General features: G+C 41.3%; 1 protein-coding gene across 1 annotated transcript in view; it reads right to left on the minus strand.

The window, feature by feature from the left end:
• Nucleotides 1-14,565, minus strand: part of SCN5A (sodium voltage-gated channel alpha subunit 5) — a gene marked incomplete at its 5' end in the record, with an annotated part of 185,797 nt that extends 171,232 nt beyond the window's left edge. Inside the window, 4 exons of the mRNA XM_082015636.1 lie at nt 3,423-3,551; nt 7,007-7,104; nt 12,462-12,572; nt 14,299-14,565. Coding sequence (XP_081871762.1) covers nt 3,423-3,551; nt 7,007-7,104; nt 12,462-12,572; nt 14,299-14,565 — 605 coding nt within the window. The remainder of the gene's footprint in view (nt 1-3,422; nt 3,552-7,006; nt 7,105-12,461; nt 12,573-14,298) is intronic.
• Nucleotides 14,566-17,716: the final 3,151 nt, after the last annotated feature.

Genomic DNA, 17,716 nt, shown 5'->3' on the forward strand with positions numbered 1-17,716 from the left:
AACTCTTCTGCAGCATGCAAGGGTGTAAAAAAATAATTTGGGGAGAAGCAATAGCATGGGAATATGGTTTTGCTCACCAGAGATGTGTAAAAACACATTCTTGATATGTGAACAAGCACATGAAGCAAATACTACTACTGCTTGTTCACAATAGTTGATTAAGGTTTATTTTGGACATTTCTTGGCTGAAATTGCAGCAGACCGGTTCATACATATTAGGGAGCAAGAAGCAACTGGAACTCCCATCCTGAATTTTCCCGTTGTCTTTAAGCTTTTGGCAGGGCATTTTCCAACCCAGAGTTACAGCTGCCTCTCCCTCACCTGTTCCGGAAAGTACTTGCTTGTCTGGGAAAGAGTGACCTAAACAGGGTCATAATCTCCCCTGAAGCCACCCATGGCCCCACAGGGGGTCACAAGTCGTGGCTGTGTCTGTTAGCACAGAGTGGGAGAAAAACCCTGGGCACCTGTGGCACCTCTTATTCTCTAGTGTGCTGTTTAAAACTACTCTCTGTGACCCAGTCTGTGCCGTTTCTGCCCAAAAGAGGAGGTGAGAAGTTATGCTGCAAGAACTGTAAAGCAAGTGATGGTCGTTCCACTATAACAGCCGGATTTTCTGTTCTCTCAACACCCTCGGTCCATCTAGATCTCATGGCCCCTCATCAGGCTTTCCCATTTTGAGCCCTCATGCCATCTTTGTTTCCAGATACAGAAATACCTCTAGCATCACACTAGCTACAACCAAAGACAGAGTTACCTGTATAATCAGTCTTACTCTAAGTTATTTGCAAATTGGATTTATATGAAGGATAAATCATATCAGAATAGAGTCCATCAACCAACGCTCCGTACTATCCGCTGCTTGCATACTTGGGAAGGAGGTTTCATTGTACATATGCAGATCATATTGCAGTCACTTTTAACTCTCTCACTGCTGCCTATGGGCTCAAGAAAACACTTCTCTATTTCTTTTCTATTCCAGTATTCCAATTTTTTTTTTCTATTCTAAAAATGTTAGTATAATATGCCTTAAAGTAAGAAAAATAGGAATGGATGCCGGTTCTGAAGAGCGCAACCATTGCTATAATTTGCTATTGAGAAGTTTGATTTTCTGTATTTGCAGGCCACCCAGTTTTAGGGATTATCTAACTAAGAGATGAAATACCATTTGGGAAGAAAATGGAAATATGGCTAGGAAAGAAAGCATAGACACCCAAGTCTCTCATTAAACAAGCCTCAAGGAAGTTTTCATGAACCCTTGGGCTGGAGCCCTGAGTGGCCATTCAAGTCTAGAAGAATTAGAAAAGCAAAAAGAGGTATAAGCCCACAAGCTCTGGGCACTAACCCCTGGTTCACACCTGCAGGGAGTGAATTCACCTCTGGGCAACTGTCCACCTCAAGCTCTGTGCAAACCTTCACGTCCTTCCAGCTCCCTAAGCCCCAAACACTCAGACATAAAGTGGATAGAATTTAAGGGGTATCCAGACTTTGTCCTGCACTGACGGTTCAGGCTTGAATTTCAGTGACAGTAAAGGAGATGCTCCCAGAGGAGTTCTGCAGAGCTGGGGGTGATGCCCCAACCTCTGCCCGAGGAGAGAAGATGAAGTGGAGCAGATGCATTGCCAAGGCTGCAAGCTGCCACTCATGTCCTTTTCTCGGCTCCTTTCTGCCACACTCTCAAAAGCCTCCTTTCTTGTGGAACAGAGGGAACCCATGCACAGAAGCTCTCCATGTTGTGCTGAATTCAGAGATCTGCAAATAAACTCACGTCCTGTCTCACGAGCAGAGCTTTTACCACCTGTCTGATGGACAGGAGAGCAGGCTGGTGAGGCTTTGTGTTGTTCTGTCCTGCCTCTAAATGTTCAGGAGAATTGCACTTAGCACTGCTTGAGGAAAAGTTCAGCTGAGAAAAATACCTAATGTGTACTGACCTCCAAAAGTTCCTCCTCGTCTGTTTTGCTTTTTTTTTTCCAAAAGCTTATCACGATGGCCAGATGTCAGTTCAGCCAAGTCCATAGGAATGCAGTAACAGATACCAGGATCTGGCCTAGGGCTGGCTTTGATCCAAAGCCTACTAAAATAAATGGCAGTCTTCCCAATGAAGTCCACACAAGTCTCACACATCTCCCTGCTGTTCTTCTCCTAAATGCTGCTAAGAATCATAGAATACCCCAAGTTGGAAGGGACCCATGAAGATCATTGAGTCCAACTCCCTTCTCCTCGCAGGACTACCTAAAACTAAATCATATGCCTGAAAGCATCATTCAGATGCTCCTTGAGTATTGGTCCTGATCCCTGCACCCTACCAGAGTATTGCTACCAACTCCAGGCCCTCGCTAGTGTTTGAACTAAGTTTGGTTGAACATTTTTTACCAGTTTTGGTGCCATTCAAATGTCACAGGCCCAGGAGTTTATCTCAAATGTCAGTGCTAGCAGGCTTGCATCTCACCTAAAGATGTGAATTATGAGGTTTAAAGAGGGCAGCGAGAACTAAACTAAATCCAGAACATAATACATGTATCATTAAGCAGAAAATACAGGGAGATCAGATGAAATCCTTCTACAATTAGGAAGCTGGGCCTTTCAGGGCATCTCTACCAGCTTCCACTTCAAGATGACATGTACTCATTGCGTGTTTTTCTCTCATCTTTGACTATGAAGAAAATCTGGATTTCTAGTTCAGCTGGAGATACCGACAGTGTCAGACATCTGCCTTTGGCCAGAGCTTGGGCTGACCCTGTGTCCGCTGTGAGCGTTGGCTGACTGCTCCCCTAGCCCCATGTATTTTTAGCTGTCTAGATGCCACAAATCCATCAGCTCCTTCAAAGCACCAGAACCCCACATGTCCTGAGTGAACTCTAACAATCTAGGTAGAAGTATACAGCTGAAGGGGAATATCTTGTTGGGGGCCAAATTTCTATTCCCAACATATATAACAAGTTTCAGAGGCCTTTAAATTAATTCCCTTTTGTAGTAAAATAGTAATTACTTTCAGTGTGAAGAGGCTTTGTGAAGTGAAGAACGCGAAAACAGCTTTGGTGGTGTTATGGATAGAGTATAAATAGGGATTTAAATACACGGGTATTCAGTCACACTTATAACACTTTCTATTCAGGAGTCTGAAGCTTCCCGCAACCACATTAGATAGGCAAGTATTATTATAGATATTTTACAAACAGCTCTCCCTATGGAGCACAGAGTAAATAATTTCTCCAAAATTGTCTAGTGAATTGAGAGAACAGAACCAAGAATTCCTCTGACTTCTTCCTCTGAAACCACTCAGGAAAACAAACTCCATCCTACTACACTTCAGCATTTTCTCATTTTCAGTACAATTTGAGTGAAAAAAGAGAACAGCCAGACAATTTTTTTAAAAGTTCTATTGCATATCGCTGCCTTGAAAAATATAAAGGACTGTTACTTACGCCATAACAATAACACTGAAATCCAGCCAGTTCCATGGATCTCGAAGGAAGGTGAATTCTGTCATGCAAAATCCTCTCGCCAATATTTTTATCAATGACTCAAAAGTGTAAATGCCAGTGAAAGTGTACCTGGGGAATAAAGTGGCAAGATAAGCAAGAGCATTAGCAAGCAATAGATGGCAGGAATGGCAGAGGCACACTCAACCCAAGCCCACACGCATGAGACACTCCTGCCCATCTCGCTGGGGTTGCTCATGTAAGTCATGGCTGCGACACTGGGCTGTGTATGAGCAGCTTCATGCGTGGACCAAGGAACATGTAAGAAATGGGAAAGCGCTCATGACAGCCACAGGATGAAGATAATTTTCACCGCAGGGTGTACCTTGATGAATCCTCACTCATTAAGTCAAACATGAATACTACGCTGTTAAGCTGTGCTATGGGACTTTTGAAGCTCTGCCTGCAATCCACAATTGAAGAAGAATGGATTATGCCACATTCCTCGTTGTTTCTCTGATTTGAAGGAGGTTGGTTGTTCAACTCATACCTCTCATCTCTTCCTGCCCAGGACATTTTGAAGGACAGCAGGTTAAAAAATGTCACCACTTGGTTTTATTAGCTAAAAAGGGTCTTCTTCCTGCGACTTCCCTTGTGCTTCACTATCCATGGTAAATCACATCAGCCCTCAGAATGAAACAACAGAATGCCCTCGCTGAAAAAAAGGAAAACAACTCCCACCTGAATACTCTATGTAGTAATTTTGACCTGTTTGACAGTAAAAGAGACACGAGGGTGGTTTTTTCCCGTAGTAAGATAAATTGGTTATTACCAACAGCCTCTTGACTGTGATGATCTTGGATAGAACATACGTCTTACCTTTTGTAATAAAGACGATACTTGTAATAAAATTTAGCATATTCTCTGTGGAGGACAGTAATGTATCTAGCTGACTTATAACATTCAGATCTGTATTCACCCAGGGCTCTACCTACTATCAGAGCCATACTCACTTCTTTTTTAAAGTTTCTACCTGAGACACCGAGCCCAATGGGACTAGGTATTCTAGGCCATATCTTAATAAAAATAATAAATGCTTAGTATCCACCACTGGCATTACCTACCCCTTTTCTCCAAATGAAGATGCAGATGATACCAAAGCCTATTAAAAAAACCCAACAAACAAACACCTAAAATTCCACAAACCACAAATCTCAGAAGTCTGATATTAGGGGCTTTCACTGGAAATGCTGATTGAGTTTTCTGTTCAGTCCCTTTAACATCAATAGCTATAATGGTGCCATCACACACGAAAAATTGTAACAGCTGGGGATCCTGTTTGGTAAAAAACAAGGTATAAGCAATTAAAGGTGGTAATATAAGGAAGCACTTAATTATGCATAAAAAGGAAATGTTTTCTGTTAGCTGTATTCTGCCGAGCTGTAACTGGGCACACATGGTGGTGGTGGCAAATTGCATGTCTTCCTGCCATCATGTCACACAGTAGAGCTAGTTGCACATGTTATAAAACCTTGGTATGCTTCATCTTGAAATGGAGACTAGCAGGACTGGTTTTGTGCAGCAGTGGGTGTAAAATGTTTCGCACATCTCGTCTTTGACCATACACCTAAGCATTATCTTGTATCTGACTTTTCATGGCTTCTATTTAGTTTTGCTCTGGTATTTTGAATATAGGTCACCCACGTGACAGTCTCTTTAAGCATGTGTATTCAGTAATACATGCAGAAAACACATGCAAAGAACTAAAAAAAATACTTAACAGTACATAAGCTCATTAAAATGATAAAGCACTTGTATTTATTCAGCATGTCAGATGGTTTAATTGATTGTATAATCATCATCTAATTCTAAATGGATCAGGCAGGTCCTCTAGCAATTGAATAGCTTCTTTAACAATGGAAGTCAGGATTTTAGAAAAATTTTTAGTGGGGGTAAGTTGAATTGATTTCTTTTTTTCAAAATGGTGCAGAAAATTTTTTAAAGGAAGATCTAGGGCAAATATTTGCACAAGGTTACTCTCGTATCCCCTGTGAGTCTCTGGAACAGCAGAACAAAATGGATTAAATGCATCTTTTCCAAACCCAACATTAATCAATCTGAATTACAGTTCATTAGGTTAGTTTGCTCCTTAGAAGTACTTGTTTTTGGTTTCATTGTATGCATTTCAGGAGGAAAAGCTGAGAGGTATGAGGGGACGCGGGAGAACAGGAAACATGGAAGGGAAAGGATTTAGTCCAGCTGACATCACAGGTCCATTTGCCTGTCTGCTCTACGTTTCTTGCATGCCCTGCTTGTGCACTGATAACATCATCCACATTTTCCTGCCTACGGAAGACACGACAAGCACTTCGATATTTTACTCCAGAATGTTTGAATTCCCAGCTGTAGATCCACTGACCAAATTTTTACCCACATGGATGAGAAGTCCACGTTTCGGCTGAATACATCATGGCTATGGTACAGTGTGACAGTTTTCAACAAGAAAAGGACAACGTCAGGCGAAAAGCAAAGTTACAGACATACCTGAGGGTAGTACACTATACAGAAATACATGAAACATCCTGGGATTAGGATGTTATTGTGATCGGATGAAATATTTGGTTCAGTGCTATCTATAATTAGCAATTTATGGCCTAGAAGATGTGCCCTGCACGATTTTATGAAACCTAAAATAAGGGCATTTTACTGTCTTTCCTTACAGCCCTGAGTAGACCAACCACCAGGCTACAGAGCAGCAGATGGCTGTGTTTATCATATGTCAGTCAAAAATAAAAAGTGTGTTCTGATTGGTTCAATGAGCCAAAATAATTGTTTAATGCACTGTAGGTTGATTAGCTTGTGCATCTGGTATCTGTTTCTAACAGGAATATTTTAAAGGAACTTAAAGAAATGAAATGGGCTTCCTGAAGCCCGTTAGTCTCTTTTAAAATTAATTTAAAGAAAAAACAAACAAACAAACATAACCTTCAAGTGATATCTTTGCTATATTTTCCTGATGGTTTGACAAGCTAAAAAGACAGAAATCCTCATGAAAATGTTTACAGACAATTCTATGCTTGCTCATAAAGTATGCCTACTAATGATAAGAGAGGGGAACATTTCTCATGATGTACTCAGTCCAAAAGAAACTTCTGCTTCCAATAAGTTTCACTTTAAGCACAGAACTATGTCCAGGAAGTATTTCCTGAAATAATTCAACTTAAATGCCATCAACCTATTCTCATGTGTCCAACCAGCGAATCTCTTGCGTGGGAACTGTGGAAGGTTGGCCAGGTTCAAATGGAGTTCTTCTCATACGTGTTTTTATTCATATGCATAGCAGGTGCATTTAGCAATAAGTATGAGCTTGGTAGACTGGAAATTGTCAGTTGACTTACTGAGGAAGTTTTCACAGGCAACAAACACCTGGTGAAATATTTTGTCAGGACAGATACTATGGTCAGTATTACTGGAAGGAAATTAGACAACAACAAAGAAGATGACAAGAAGAATGTAACAAATGATGACATCATTTCGAAGGACAAGATAAGGACAGGGCAGCCATAAAAACCAGCAAGGATACTTACTCAACATACTTATTCCACGGCGGAGGCTCTGATTGTGCCATGAACACACAATTAGTTAAAATAGTGCACATAATAAACATACTGAACAATGTAAATAAGTGAATTAAGGAAAACAACTCAAAAATTTTTGTCATTTCACACAAGATGTGACAGCTCGCTCATAATTTGCAAGATGCTTAAAAAGCACCACAGACATTTGTTTGCAAGTGCGTAAGGAAACAACTATATAGATGTAGAAAAAATGAGGGAATCTTCCCTGCTGTTTTTTTCTTTGTCTACATCTTTTATACGTACTTTATACAGTAAACAAATGTACTGACGCTGCAGTCTTCTGAAAATACAATACCCTAAATTTACAGCTGTGTCGGTCAGATGACAATGTGCATAGGTGCACAACTTTGTATGAAAAGAGGGATTAGTCTCATTTAAGTATCTACAGAAAAACCTGTGTCTGCAAATTCCCATTTTATTTTGTGTCCTGAACCATTTCTCAGGCAGTAAGGTAAGTTATAAATCTGGTCTTTTAATCTCTTTAATGGGCTTGAGGTCTTGCTTTCAGTATAAAGTTACACCAAAAGCTAATATGAGTTTCACAGCACTAATTTTAAGGCTTGGTCTGCAAAACCCGGTTGGCAAATACACGGTCTTGGTCTGCAAAGCTGACTGCCCCAGCTGAGGCACCAGTTTCCCTAACTGGAGGCCAAAATGAACCTCCCAAGTGTATAGTCCATGCACTTAGCTGCTAAGCTGGGGCCATAAATACAAAAAGGAACACCCTAAATCAAATTCCTGAAATTGAAAACATAGTTTGCTCTCCTAAAAGCACATGCTACTGTCTGTGAAAAAATAACAAAACATGATGGGATTCTCCTGCATAAATAATAGGTCGCATGCTACTGGAGAACATTTAACTAATGAGTTTAAGTGGAGAGAAGATAAAGCAAGGGAAAACAGCCTACAACTCAGTCAATACATTGGGACCCTTCTCAAGGAAGAGCAGTAGCATCCTAATGCAAATTTCTTTTGCTTTTTTTAGGAAAAAAAAAAGTTTTTTTTTTGTTTCGCCCCTTTTCTGATCCTGCTGGTGGTATTTTTTGTTTAAGAATATCAATCAAAGAATATAATTTCAAAGGTATGTCCTGATAAGTTTGCATGAAAATTGTCCTTTCGCAGAGCTAAAACCTCTGCTGAATACAGCGTGGAATGTTTTCTAATGGGCAACATAAGCAACTTCAGGGATAAATTGGTGGTAACCAACCTGCGTATTCCCCAGCGTCATCACAGAACATGGTAATTGAACTCAAAGGAACTGCTCATCTCACAAACATTTTCCACTTCTGAGGCCAACACCTCCTGCTGACGGGCTGTGAAGGATATGTGATATCCAGTCACGTTTTCTCACGTCAGCTTTGAGATACGTTTCTATAAGTTGTGTCTATCTGGTTAACACAGTTAGGTTACAAGCTGCAGCTAGCCTAGGAAACACCAGATTAATTTTTCAAACACAGCAAAATGCTATGAAAACAATAGGAAAACAGAGTGCTATCTTCAGGCCATGCCAAACAAATACTATATTTCAATTCAATTCCAAGCAAGGAAATTCCTCGACAGCTCCCCATTTTATACGTCCCTGTTTCCTTCTGGAATAAGCTGAACCTACAAGCTTTCCCAGATGCTCACTTACAGGCAGGTGTCATCACCTTATTGAAACACCAGAGAGAATATATAAGAGGACCCAGGTTGAAAATGTAAGGGGTCAGCTTTGGGACATGAAATGCACTATGTATTCAAACTGAGTTTCATGACCAATCTGAAAACTACAAAGAACATAAAAGAAAGAAATATTTCAGCTGGTTATGCACCGAATTCAGAGATCTGTGTTAAAAGAAAGAGAAAACAGACATTCCTGCAGAATGAAAATTCGCATTCCTGAAATCCAATGCAATTGTTTGCATTAGAAAAAGTCAGTGATTATGATCTACTCAGAAAGGATGAAGTAAAGGAGATGAAATTGAGATAATCTATATTAGCACCGTGGTCTGTTACCTATCTTAGGACTGTTATTAATTCCAGTTTTTGAAAGCCTACTAATCCATGAGTTGACATGGTTAACGCATCCAGAAGAATGGGTTGGACTGTGTTATGGACCACAAACCAAATATACTAAGCTACTCATCAGGATCCTTTCTGAATAAATTAAACCTATTGTTCCCAATTTGAAGTTAAAGAATAAGCTTTGAGCAAACTGATTCCATAAGTTACAATTTTTATCATCTAGCACAAAGATATTGAATCAAACATGGCATAGTTCTATTCTACACTTCATTATGATGGCTAATTATTACTTAGCAGACTGAATACTAGAGGCTCTTTGAGTGATCACTGCCAAATTACATAGAATATGTGCAAGCAAAGGTTAGTCCAACTCAATACTACATATAATTGGTGCTTCACAAGGTCTCATTTTCCCTTACAGAGGCAAGTGTGTAAAATCAGATGGGAGAAAAGTTGCAAGCAGAAAATATGAACAAAGATTGGAAATTCTTTAAGAAGATGTTTTTTTAGTGGGCCAGAATCCATAATTCTAGTATCAAGGAAGGCAATTTTGGCCAAAACTTCATTCTGGATCAGTGGCAAATAGAGAGCAACAGTCTATAACACCCAGAAAAACTAGGAACTAGCAATTGCTGTGGATTTTATACTGGGCAGCAAACTGCTTGGAGAAACTAGGGACACCACAGAATGGTCCTTGGCTTGCAGGCAAGAAGAACTAAGAGGAGTCTTTTAAGCATAAGACATCCATGAATGTTAACATTGGTTTAATCTTACTAATATGTGCAGACAGTAAATAAAGATCCTAATAATAGCTAACAATGATGCAGAAGGCAAAAAGTGTTCATCCAATACTTATGTTCTGAATTTCATATCGATGGGATGCAGACCTACACTTCTCATGTCCTCTGTGACAGAAATGGACCAGGGCCTTGTTCTGGTAGCTGTCTGGACTATGGTCCTTTCACAAGGCCTCCTAGACTCTGAAGGAGAGATGCCTAGAAAAGGTTTAGGGGTACGTTGTTAACCAAAGTAATTCACGTTACTAGTAGGCTGTGGCTGTTCTTTCCCGTGGAAGGGTGCATTTCTGAAAGACTAGACTAATCAGGCTTGGCTGGATGAGCACCGATCATAACAGGACCTATCCTACCTCAAGTCTCAGAGCAAGAACTCCATACACAGCTAATTAACCAAGAAATGTGACCGTCACAGCTTCTGTATAGGATGATTTCACTCTGTCCTCTCCATTCTGTTCGACTGTTGGCCTTCAAGGTACATTCAATGACTGGAAACAGGAATATGGCATTTACTAAAGAAGTTTCTTCCGACACTTACGTGACAGGGCACCATTTGTTAATGCACTTTTTTGGCTTTTGCCCTGGGCAAAATAAAGATTGCTTGATTACACTCATGCAGGACAACAGATCTGGTTCCCAGATTTATGTCTGTGACATTATCTGCTTGAGTACTTGCCGATTCAGGCTCTGTTCTGCCTGGGATATCAACTGCCTGCTCAGCCAGTTGGCCTTTGCGTTTCAGGTTGATGTGAAAGGTCTTTATAGACAGAAAACAAATCAGTGCCTGATTCAGGAACTTCACCACAGGTTTGTTGGGACTGGAGCTGTTGCCTCCCGTCCGTGCTTGCTGAAGATTGAGCTGTTGGATTTCCTGACATTATCAACACAAGGTGATAAGTTGGGTTTTTCTGGAACTAGAATTTTATTTGCACTGTGATGTTCCACTCCTGAAATGTTGCACTCCTTCTCTGACCATATTTCTGTTCCAGATATATCTTTCAAATTCACTCCTCTGTTGACTTTATCCTTGGAAGTAATGTGATAAGGATTTCTTGCATACTTATCTTTTGGATGACTACTACTAAGGGCATGTAGTTCCTGTGTATTGCACATACTTGTGACCTCTTGACTTCACCAGCCAGTGTAGAAGAAAGTGAGCAGAAGACAGAACAGGCCTCCAAAGCTGGAGCCAACATTGACACATACCTGCTTTTTTCTGAGAAGCTCAATTTTCAAATTCTTCTCTCAGCCATACCCGTGCAAACGCATTGACTTCAATTAACTTCAGCAAGGCTGTGCTGATGTCACTGTACCTAATAAACACTGTTGGGCTCTGGGTATGCAGCAGCATTTGCTGTAGTGCTTGCACATATAACCTGATCCACAAGCAAATCTCTCTGCAAAATTCTATGGTGTATTCTTAGTAACCATACGAAAGTTTTGGCTGATACCACATATTCATTTTTGCATAGAATTATTGTTACTAGAAGCTTCACCTACTTTTCCACATGTTAGAATATCTATAATCTCACTTTCTATAGTCTCACTTTTTTCCCCCACTGCATGGACAGCCACCGGGAATCTGGTTCCTTTCCCTATTTTTTTCCCTGAAATTTGATTATAAACCAATGATTCTAAGATGCTACCTGCTTAGTATTTCTTAGCTCTCTGTGGTGGACATGAGCATTGCAGATGAGGGATTTCCATCACTAAAACATCACATGATCACCACAGCAGCATGCGGAGTCTTTGAAATATCACTGCCAGGTCTCCCATGCACACCGTAGAAAAAGCAGACAACTCATGAAAAAGGGTAATGTTACAGTAATGTTTACACAAAGATGAACATTTGGGTCAGTCTGGTCTCCCAGAGAGATGTGACTATGACAGAATATAATGTTTCTGTGGCCGTGTTAAAAAAACAAGCCAAAACCAGCCACTGCAGTGTTATTTTTCATCACTTCAGAACTAGAGTTAGGGGAAATCAGGCATCACCCTTCCATCGAAAGGTCCAGCAGGCCAGCCTGTGCTTTCATTCCTAGCTGGATAACACATTGCAATAAACAAACTAAAAAAGTAACAAACCAATTTTTAAATGTTCTGTTTCAGCAGAGCAGAAAAATTCAGTTCTGAGGCAGCTCAAAATTAAATTGTGTCTGCATACGGTGTCACAGAGTCTCACGGGAGCGGTTGCTTAAGTGCTCAGCAGCAAAGCTCTCCATCAGTGTAGATTTCCCCAGGTGTGCTCCAGCCTCCTGGTTCCCTTCCTTTCTAAGGTACTACACCCAGTTTCTTCCACTGACTCATTACTAAACATGATCAGGCCCTTCACACCTTTTAATCCTGAGTAAACTCAGCAGACTCTCCAGTGCAGATCACATTATCTGATGCCAGCAGTACAATATAGTCATTTTCATAGCTCCCGCAACTATATAAAATGAAACAAACCAAAAATCCAAGTGCATTTCTTCTTCTGCAAGCAAATTCTGCCAAAAGATTTAAAACAGTTTAATGAAATAAAATGGTTTCTGACTTCCATCCATCTGTGCTTAAAAACTGCATAAAATACATGAAGAGGGAAATCAACAGAAAGGATATGAATGTACCAAAATTTTAATTGCTGCTCTTCTGATTGGATGGAAAGGACTAAGTATATACAAGGCAGGAGTGGCACTAAATCGAAAGATTGTCTTCCCTTTGTTCAGTACTATAAATGTCTGCAAAACAAAATAGAAAATGAGAACATTCAGTATTTGCATCTATATTCAGCTTTTCCCAGCCCGTGTCCCATTGGGAAATTCCTGCCAGTATCCCATACTTCTTCCCCACTCCCTCCCGAGACCCCCAAATTCCTTGTCACTCGGTGAACAGTTTTGTCCCAAGATCCTCCCAGCAGAGCTGTTGCCTGTGCTATTGCAATATCCCAACTATATTTTCTTCCTTCACTCCTTACAGGGTCCTGTGCCATGACCTCCATCACGGGGCTGGGAGGAGAGCAGAATCACCCTTAAAAATAAAAAATGACCTGGAGTCTAAAATGTGGTGGAGGAACTTTTATGATGCTCTTCTCCCCAGGTGCCTGGAACCTTACTACGTTGTTACTCCAACTTTTCTACCTTGAGCACTTTGTTGCTCTCAGTCAATGCTTTTTGTCTCACCAAGTAAGAAGCTGCATGAAGCACAGCTCCACAGCAGGATCTGACCCTGGCACTGAGGCACTGTCATTGTACTCAGGTTAATATGGGCAGAGGAAACCGATACAGTGAGTTATCTTAAATCCAAAGCAAAAATGAATTCGATGCCGGCCCAATTTACAGAGCTCTGAAGATGCCCCACCATGCACAGAGGAACTAATATTCACCCAAAGGCAGGATCAGGACACCCAATAGATAAACTCTAAGCAACTCACCCACCTTGAGTCTAAGACCTTCATGACACTAAAATTGCAAATCTATATCCTGCTGCTTGTGCCCAGGGATATCGGGCAAATTAAAAGGTAGATTAATTCTGGCCCTTCCAGGTAAGTAATCTATCTGTCTTTAACTATTTAACTGTCATTCTGTAGTTCTTGCACCTGTTTCTACACCGTTTTAATGGAAGTAGCAGTGTGGTCATATTAATTCATTGTTTAGAGGAAAGAGTATAGCCCAAAATCAGGAACATCAGTACCTGAAAGAACTGGAAGCTGCCTAAAAATACGCTGTGCTTCCAAGCCTTGTTTTGTCCCCTGTTTTGCAAAATGTTTGGAAAAGGGAATGAACTGTGGTAAGCAACCAGCCCAGCTCTGCTGTCAACAGCCTTTTGACAGAAGCTGTTTGCACTGCTGTGGCTTTGGTCCAGCCTACACGTGATTCCTCATCAGGTGATACTTGCTTTGGGACGAAGCTTACCCTTCTGCAAAGTGCCAGCATTGCACATGCTACTTACCTCTCCCCTCAGCTCTATTTTGGCCATCTTAAATGGAATTGAACTATCCCTCAGCAGGAAAAGAACCGCTGCTCCTCCAGGAATGATTTTGGAGGTGCCTTCTGCTCTTGTGCAGAGTGCTAGCACAAGACTCAAGTCACCCAGAAGCCCTTAACATTAAGGGGCTTAAGTGATAAACAGACCTGTGAAGAGTCAAGCCTCACGCAGGGGCAAGATAGGGTAGATAAAAACCTCTGGCTTAATTTAACTCAGCTACTGCTCTGCTCTTTTCAGACACTGTATATTCATACTCAGAGTTATCTGAAAATACCCAAGTTTTAATGATGCTTTTTATTCCCCTTTGCCCTCCTGCTTAGATGTTTTCTGGGAGCCCTGCTCAGGCTGAAACTCTGATCCTGAATCTGGAAAAAAATATTTTTACTGTCTGTAGAAATATAAAAACCAGAGCCCTCAAAACAGAGACAGTGTTTATGCTTTCGCAAAAGCAAAGCAGCAGGATGGCTGGCGGGTGCTCACCTTACGATCGTTGTAGAAAGGGTCGAGGTCCTCCAATGGCTCCCCAATGAGCTCTGGAGGAACAGTCCCATAGATATCGGGCAGCTTCTTGCAAGCTTGCAAATCAAACTGAGGCTGAGGCTTCTCTTCTTCACCCAGCTGCTCTCTGTATTCCTGCTTTGCATTCCTTGCAAGCTTCTCCGCAATTCGTTTCTCAATAGCAGCCAAGGATTCAGGCGTGAACCGGTGGAAGCTGTTAGTACCCGGTGGTAACAAGAAGTCAGCCATCTTTTCATCCTGCTTTGTCTTTACTGGTCTTTACTCCTAGTAGTGGAAACAGCTGAAACAAAAAGTACCAAAGGTCAGCAACAGGAGCAAAGCAAGAAGAACATAGCCATCAGAATGAAAAAAAAAAACCAGATAATTTGTAGACCACCTATTATCAGGAAACCCTTCATCTATTTTTATGCAGTTAGTTGAACATCAAGGAAAACAGAAATGACTGAAACTGTAATTTCAATTAGGAATCACTCCTGATCAGAGCTACAAAGACTTTGTAGATAGACTGTGGAGTATTCTTAAGTTTTTCAGTCAGATGGGATCCTAAATCCAAACTAGGGAGTAACTTATATTCATACAAGCTTAAGTTTCATTGAAAGCCACAGGGATTTGGATTCCTAACTCATTTTTGAAAATGCAGCTCTGGGAGTGGATGAACAATGTGCCTAAGATGACTGAAAGGCAGATTTAAATCGGCCAATCTCTGGCCACATGATGCAAACTCTAAAAATGCCCCAGCTGTTCTATTCCAAATTTAAAGAGTGAAGGGTCAAGTTCAGATTCTTAAATCACATAGAAATTCTTCATAAACTCTGTCTTAGGCTTCTGCAGCATAAATTTTATTCTCCTTTGGGGTAGGAAATATCATCTTCAAGATATCTGTCAAGACTTTTGAGCATTTTCTTCTCCTCCACACCCTACAATCTGAAGGATGTTGGAAGCCCAAATGTGCCTGGCAAAGCCCTGGGACCTTCATGACAGCACTCCAAGCTTCTGAGATGCTTGAATAGCCACTGCTGCCAGTTCGTCACATCCAAAAACCAGGCTCCTTCTATCCAATACCAGTTTGATCATCTATCCCAAACCTGTGAGGTTTGACCATCTTGGGTTGATGGTGCTTCACTGATAACACTTCCAAACCCCGCCTGAACAAAAATGAGTGAGAATTGCCACATCTCTTCAACTTAAATTAACAAAACATCTCTTCAACTTACGTTAATAAAGCCCAGTGTGAAAAACACAGCAGAACAAAAAGCTGTCTTGTTTCTGCACTAAACAACATGGATAGCTGTGAAAATTAATGTAAAGCCACTGTGTGAAAAGGGATGAAGCTTATCCCTGTTCTAGTAGCCTGCACAAATCCATCCAAGTTCACCAAAACTGTATTTTGCAATTTAATAGTGACTTTAGTGGCATGTTTTTCCAGCAAGAGAACACCTCACTATGCAACAACTAAAACTAATTTCACAGAAGAAACGCAGCCCTTGTTTTTTTTACTACCACAGGACCATTCATACTAAATCAGAATATAAGCTGGTGACTAACAAAACAGCAGATTTCGAGGTGGGCTACCCTATAGCGTTCATCGACGTGTGCAGGATACAATTCTTCGTTCACCCACGACTGTTGTTTTCTGCTTTTCAGATGGTATCTGTCTATTTACGGGGGATAGTTCCAGATAGCTTGCTTCTATTAGGCTCTGTGATGACAGCATTTTTGCTAGCAAACACGACTTTAACTGGACTCTGCCTGACAAATAGCATATTTATTGACTCAATTTATTTAAGTAAACTACTCTTTCAAATAACTACTGTTTTTCCTATTCTGACTTCGTTTTAAAATGAATTCATTAAATTGTCATTGATCACAGCCTATCATACAGGAGTGATTTACTGGAGCTTGTACATTAAACTCTGCATTACTGCTTGTTTGAACAAGGCTAAAATGAACTAGCCTTCCTAGAGTTTGGGTATTCTGACATTCTTCTTTATTTAGATTTTTTCTCTATTCCTTTCCCCTCACCCCCCACATCATTTGTTTTATCCCCCTCCTCCTGAAAAACAGGGAATTAGAAGCTTTCCCACAAATGGAGTTTTATTATGCTCAAGGCTTTGTGACTCAGCACCAGTGCAAGCAAATAGAATTTCACTTTCTAAAAATTACATCAGTACAGGTGGCCAGAGAATTCTCAGAGTTTTTTGTCATTTCAATTGTTGTTTCTTCACAGTGAAACTTGTCTCAGTGCTGAAGGAGACAACAAAAATCAGTGGCTGATCAGTACTTCTGGAAGGGCACAGACTAAGCCTCTAAAGCGGAAAGGAGATCATTGCAGGCTGTTACCTGAGGTCTAGATAATCATGAGCGCTGTGACGACGGAAAATGGGGAATGATTGTTCGCTTTTTCTCATAATACAAGAATGGAGAAATTTCAAATGAAATCACAGAGCAGCAGGTTTGAAACAACCACCAGAGCCACTTTCCACACGGTGCAGAGTTATCCTGCGAAGCTTGCTGGCTGCAAATGGCAAAAATTCACAAAGCCACAAGACAAATCCAAGGGCAAAAGATCCATTAATGGTTTTAAAGACAAAGATGCTGTCTCTGACTGAGAAAAGCCCCTAGCTGCAGAACCTGGGTGCATGCAGGAAAGACTACTTATATTTGTCCTATTTTTACGCTCTTCCTAGGCTACCGGTCTGGAGAAACCCGTCATCTGACCTTATGTGTTTTTACGTAGCACTAGTGCCAACGCAAGCCAGCCTACATCTCTTTGGGCAAGGGCGCAGTCTGCCTGCTGACTCTGTGGCTGGCCTGAGCTTGTGTGAACGTGGAAGCACGCAGAGGACCCAAGTTAATACCCCCATACATCTGCAGGTGCTCAAGGTGTGCATCGCACCAGTTACCTGCTTCCAGTGCTTTGGAGCATGGGCTGGGTACCTCCAACCTATGCAGACATTGCCTTTGCTGGAAAACTGGTGGTAACCACCCCTGCACCACCTTCTCCACATAGGGGAGACCTTATTGCAGCCTTCCAGTACTTAAAGGGGGCTTAGAAGAAGGATGGGGACAGGCTTTTTAGCAGGCCCTGTAGCAATAGGACAAGGAGTAACAGTTTTAAATGAAAAGAGGATTAGATTTAGACTAGAGATAAGGAAGATGTTTTTCATGGTGAGGGGAATGAAACCCTGGCCCAGGCTGCCCAGAGAGGTGGTCGATGCCCCATCCCTGGAAACATCCCAGGTCAGGTTGGACGGGGCTCTGAGCAACCTGCTGTAGTTGCAGATGTCCCTGGTCACTGCAGGGGGGTTGGACTAGATGGCCTTTAGAGATCCCTTCCAAATGTCCCTTCCCTATTCTATGATTCTATAGCCGAACCGGA

Source organism: Phaethon aethereus (assembly GCF_964289735.1).
Source record: "Phaethon aethereus genome assembly, chromosome: 2".
NCBI lineage: Eukaryota > Metazoa > Chordata > Aves > Phaethontiformes > Phaethontidae > Phaethon > Phaethon aethereus.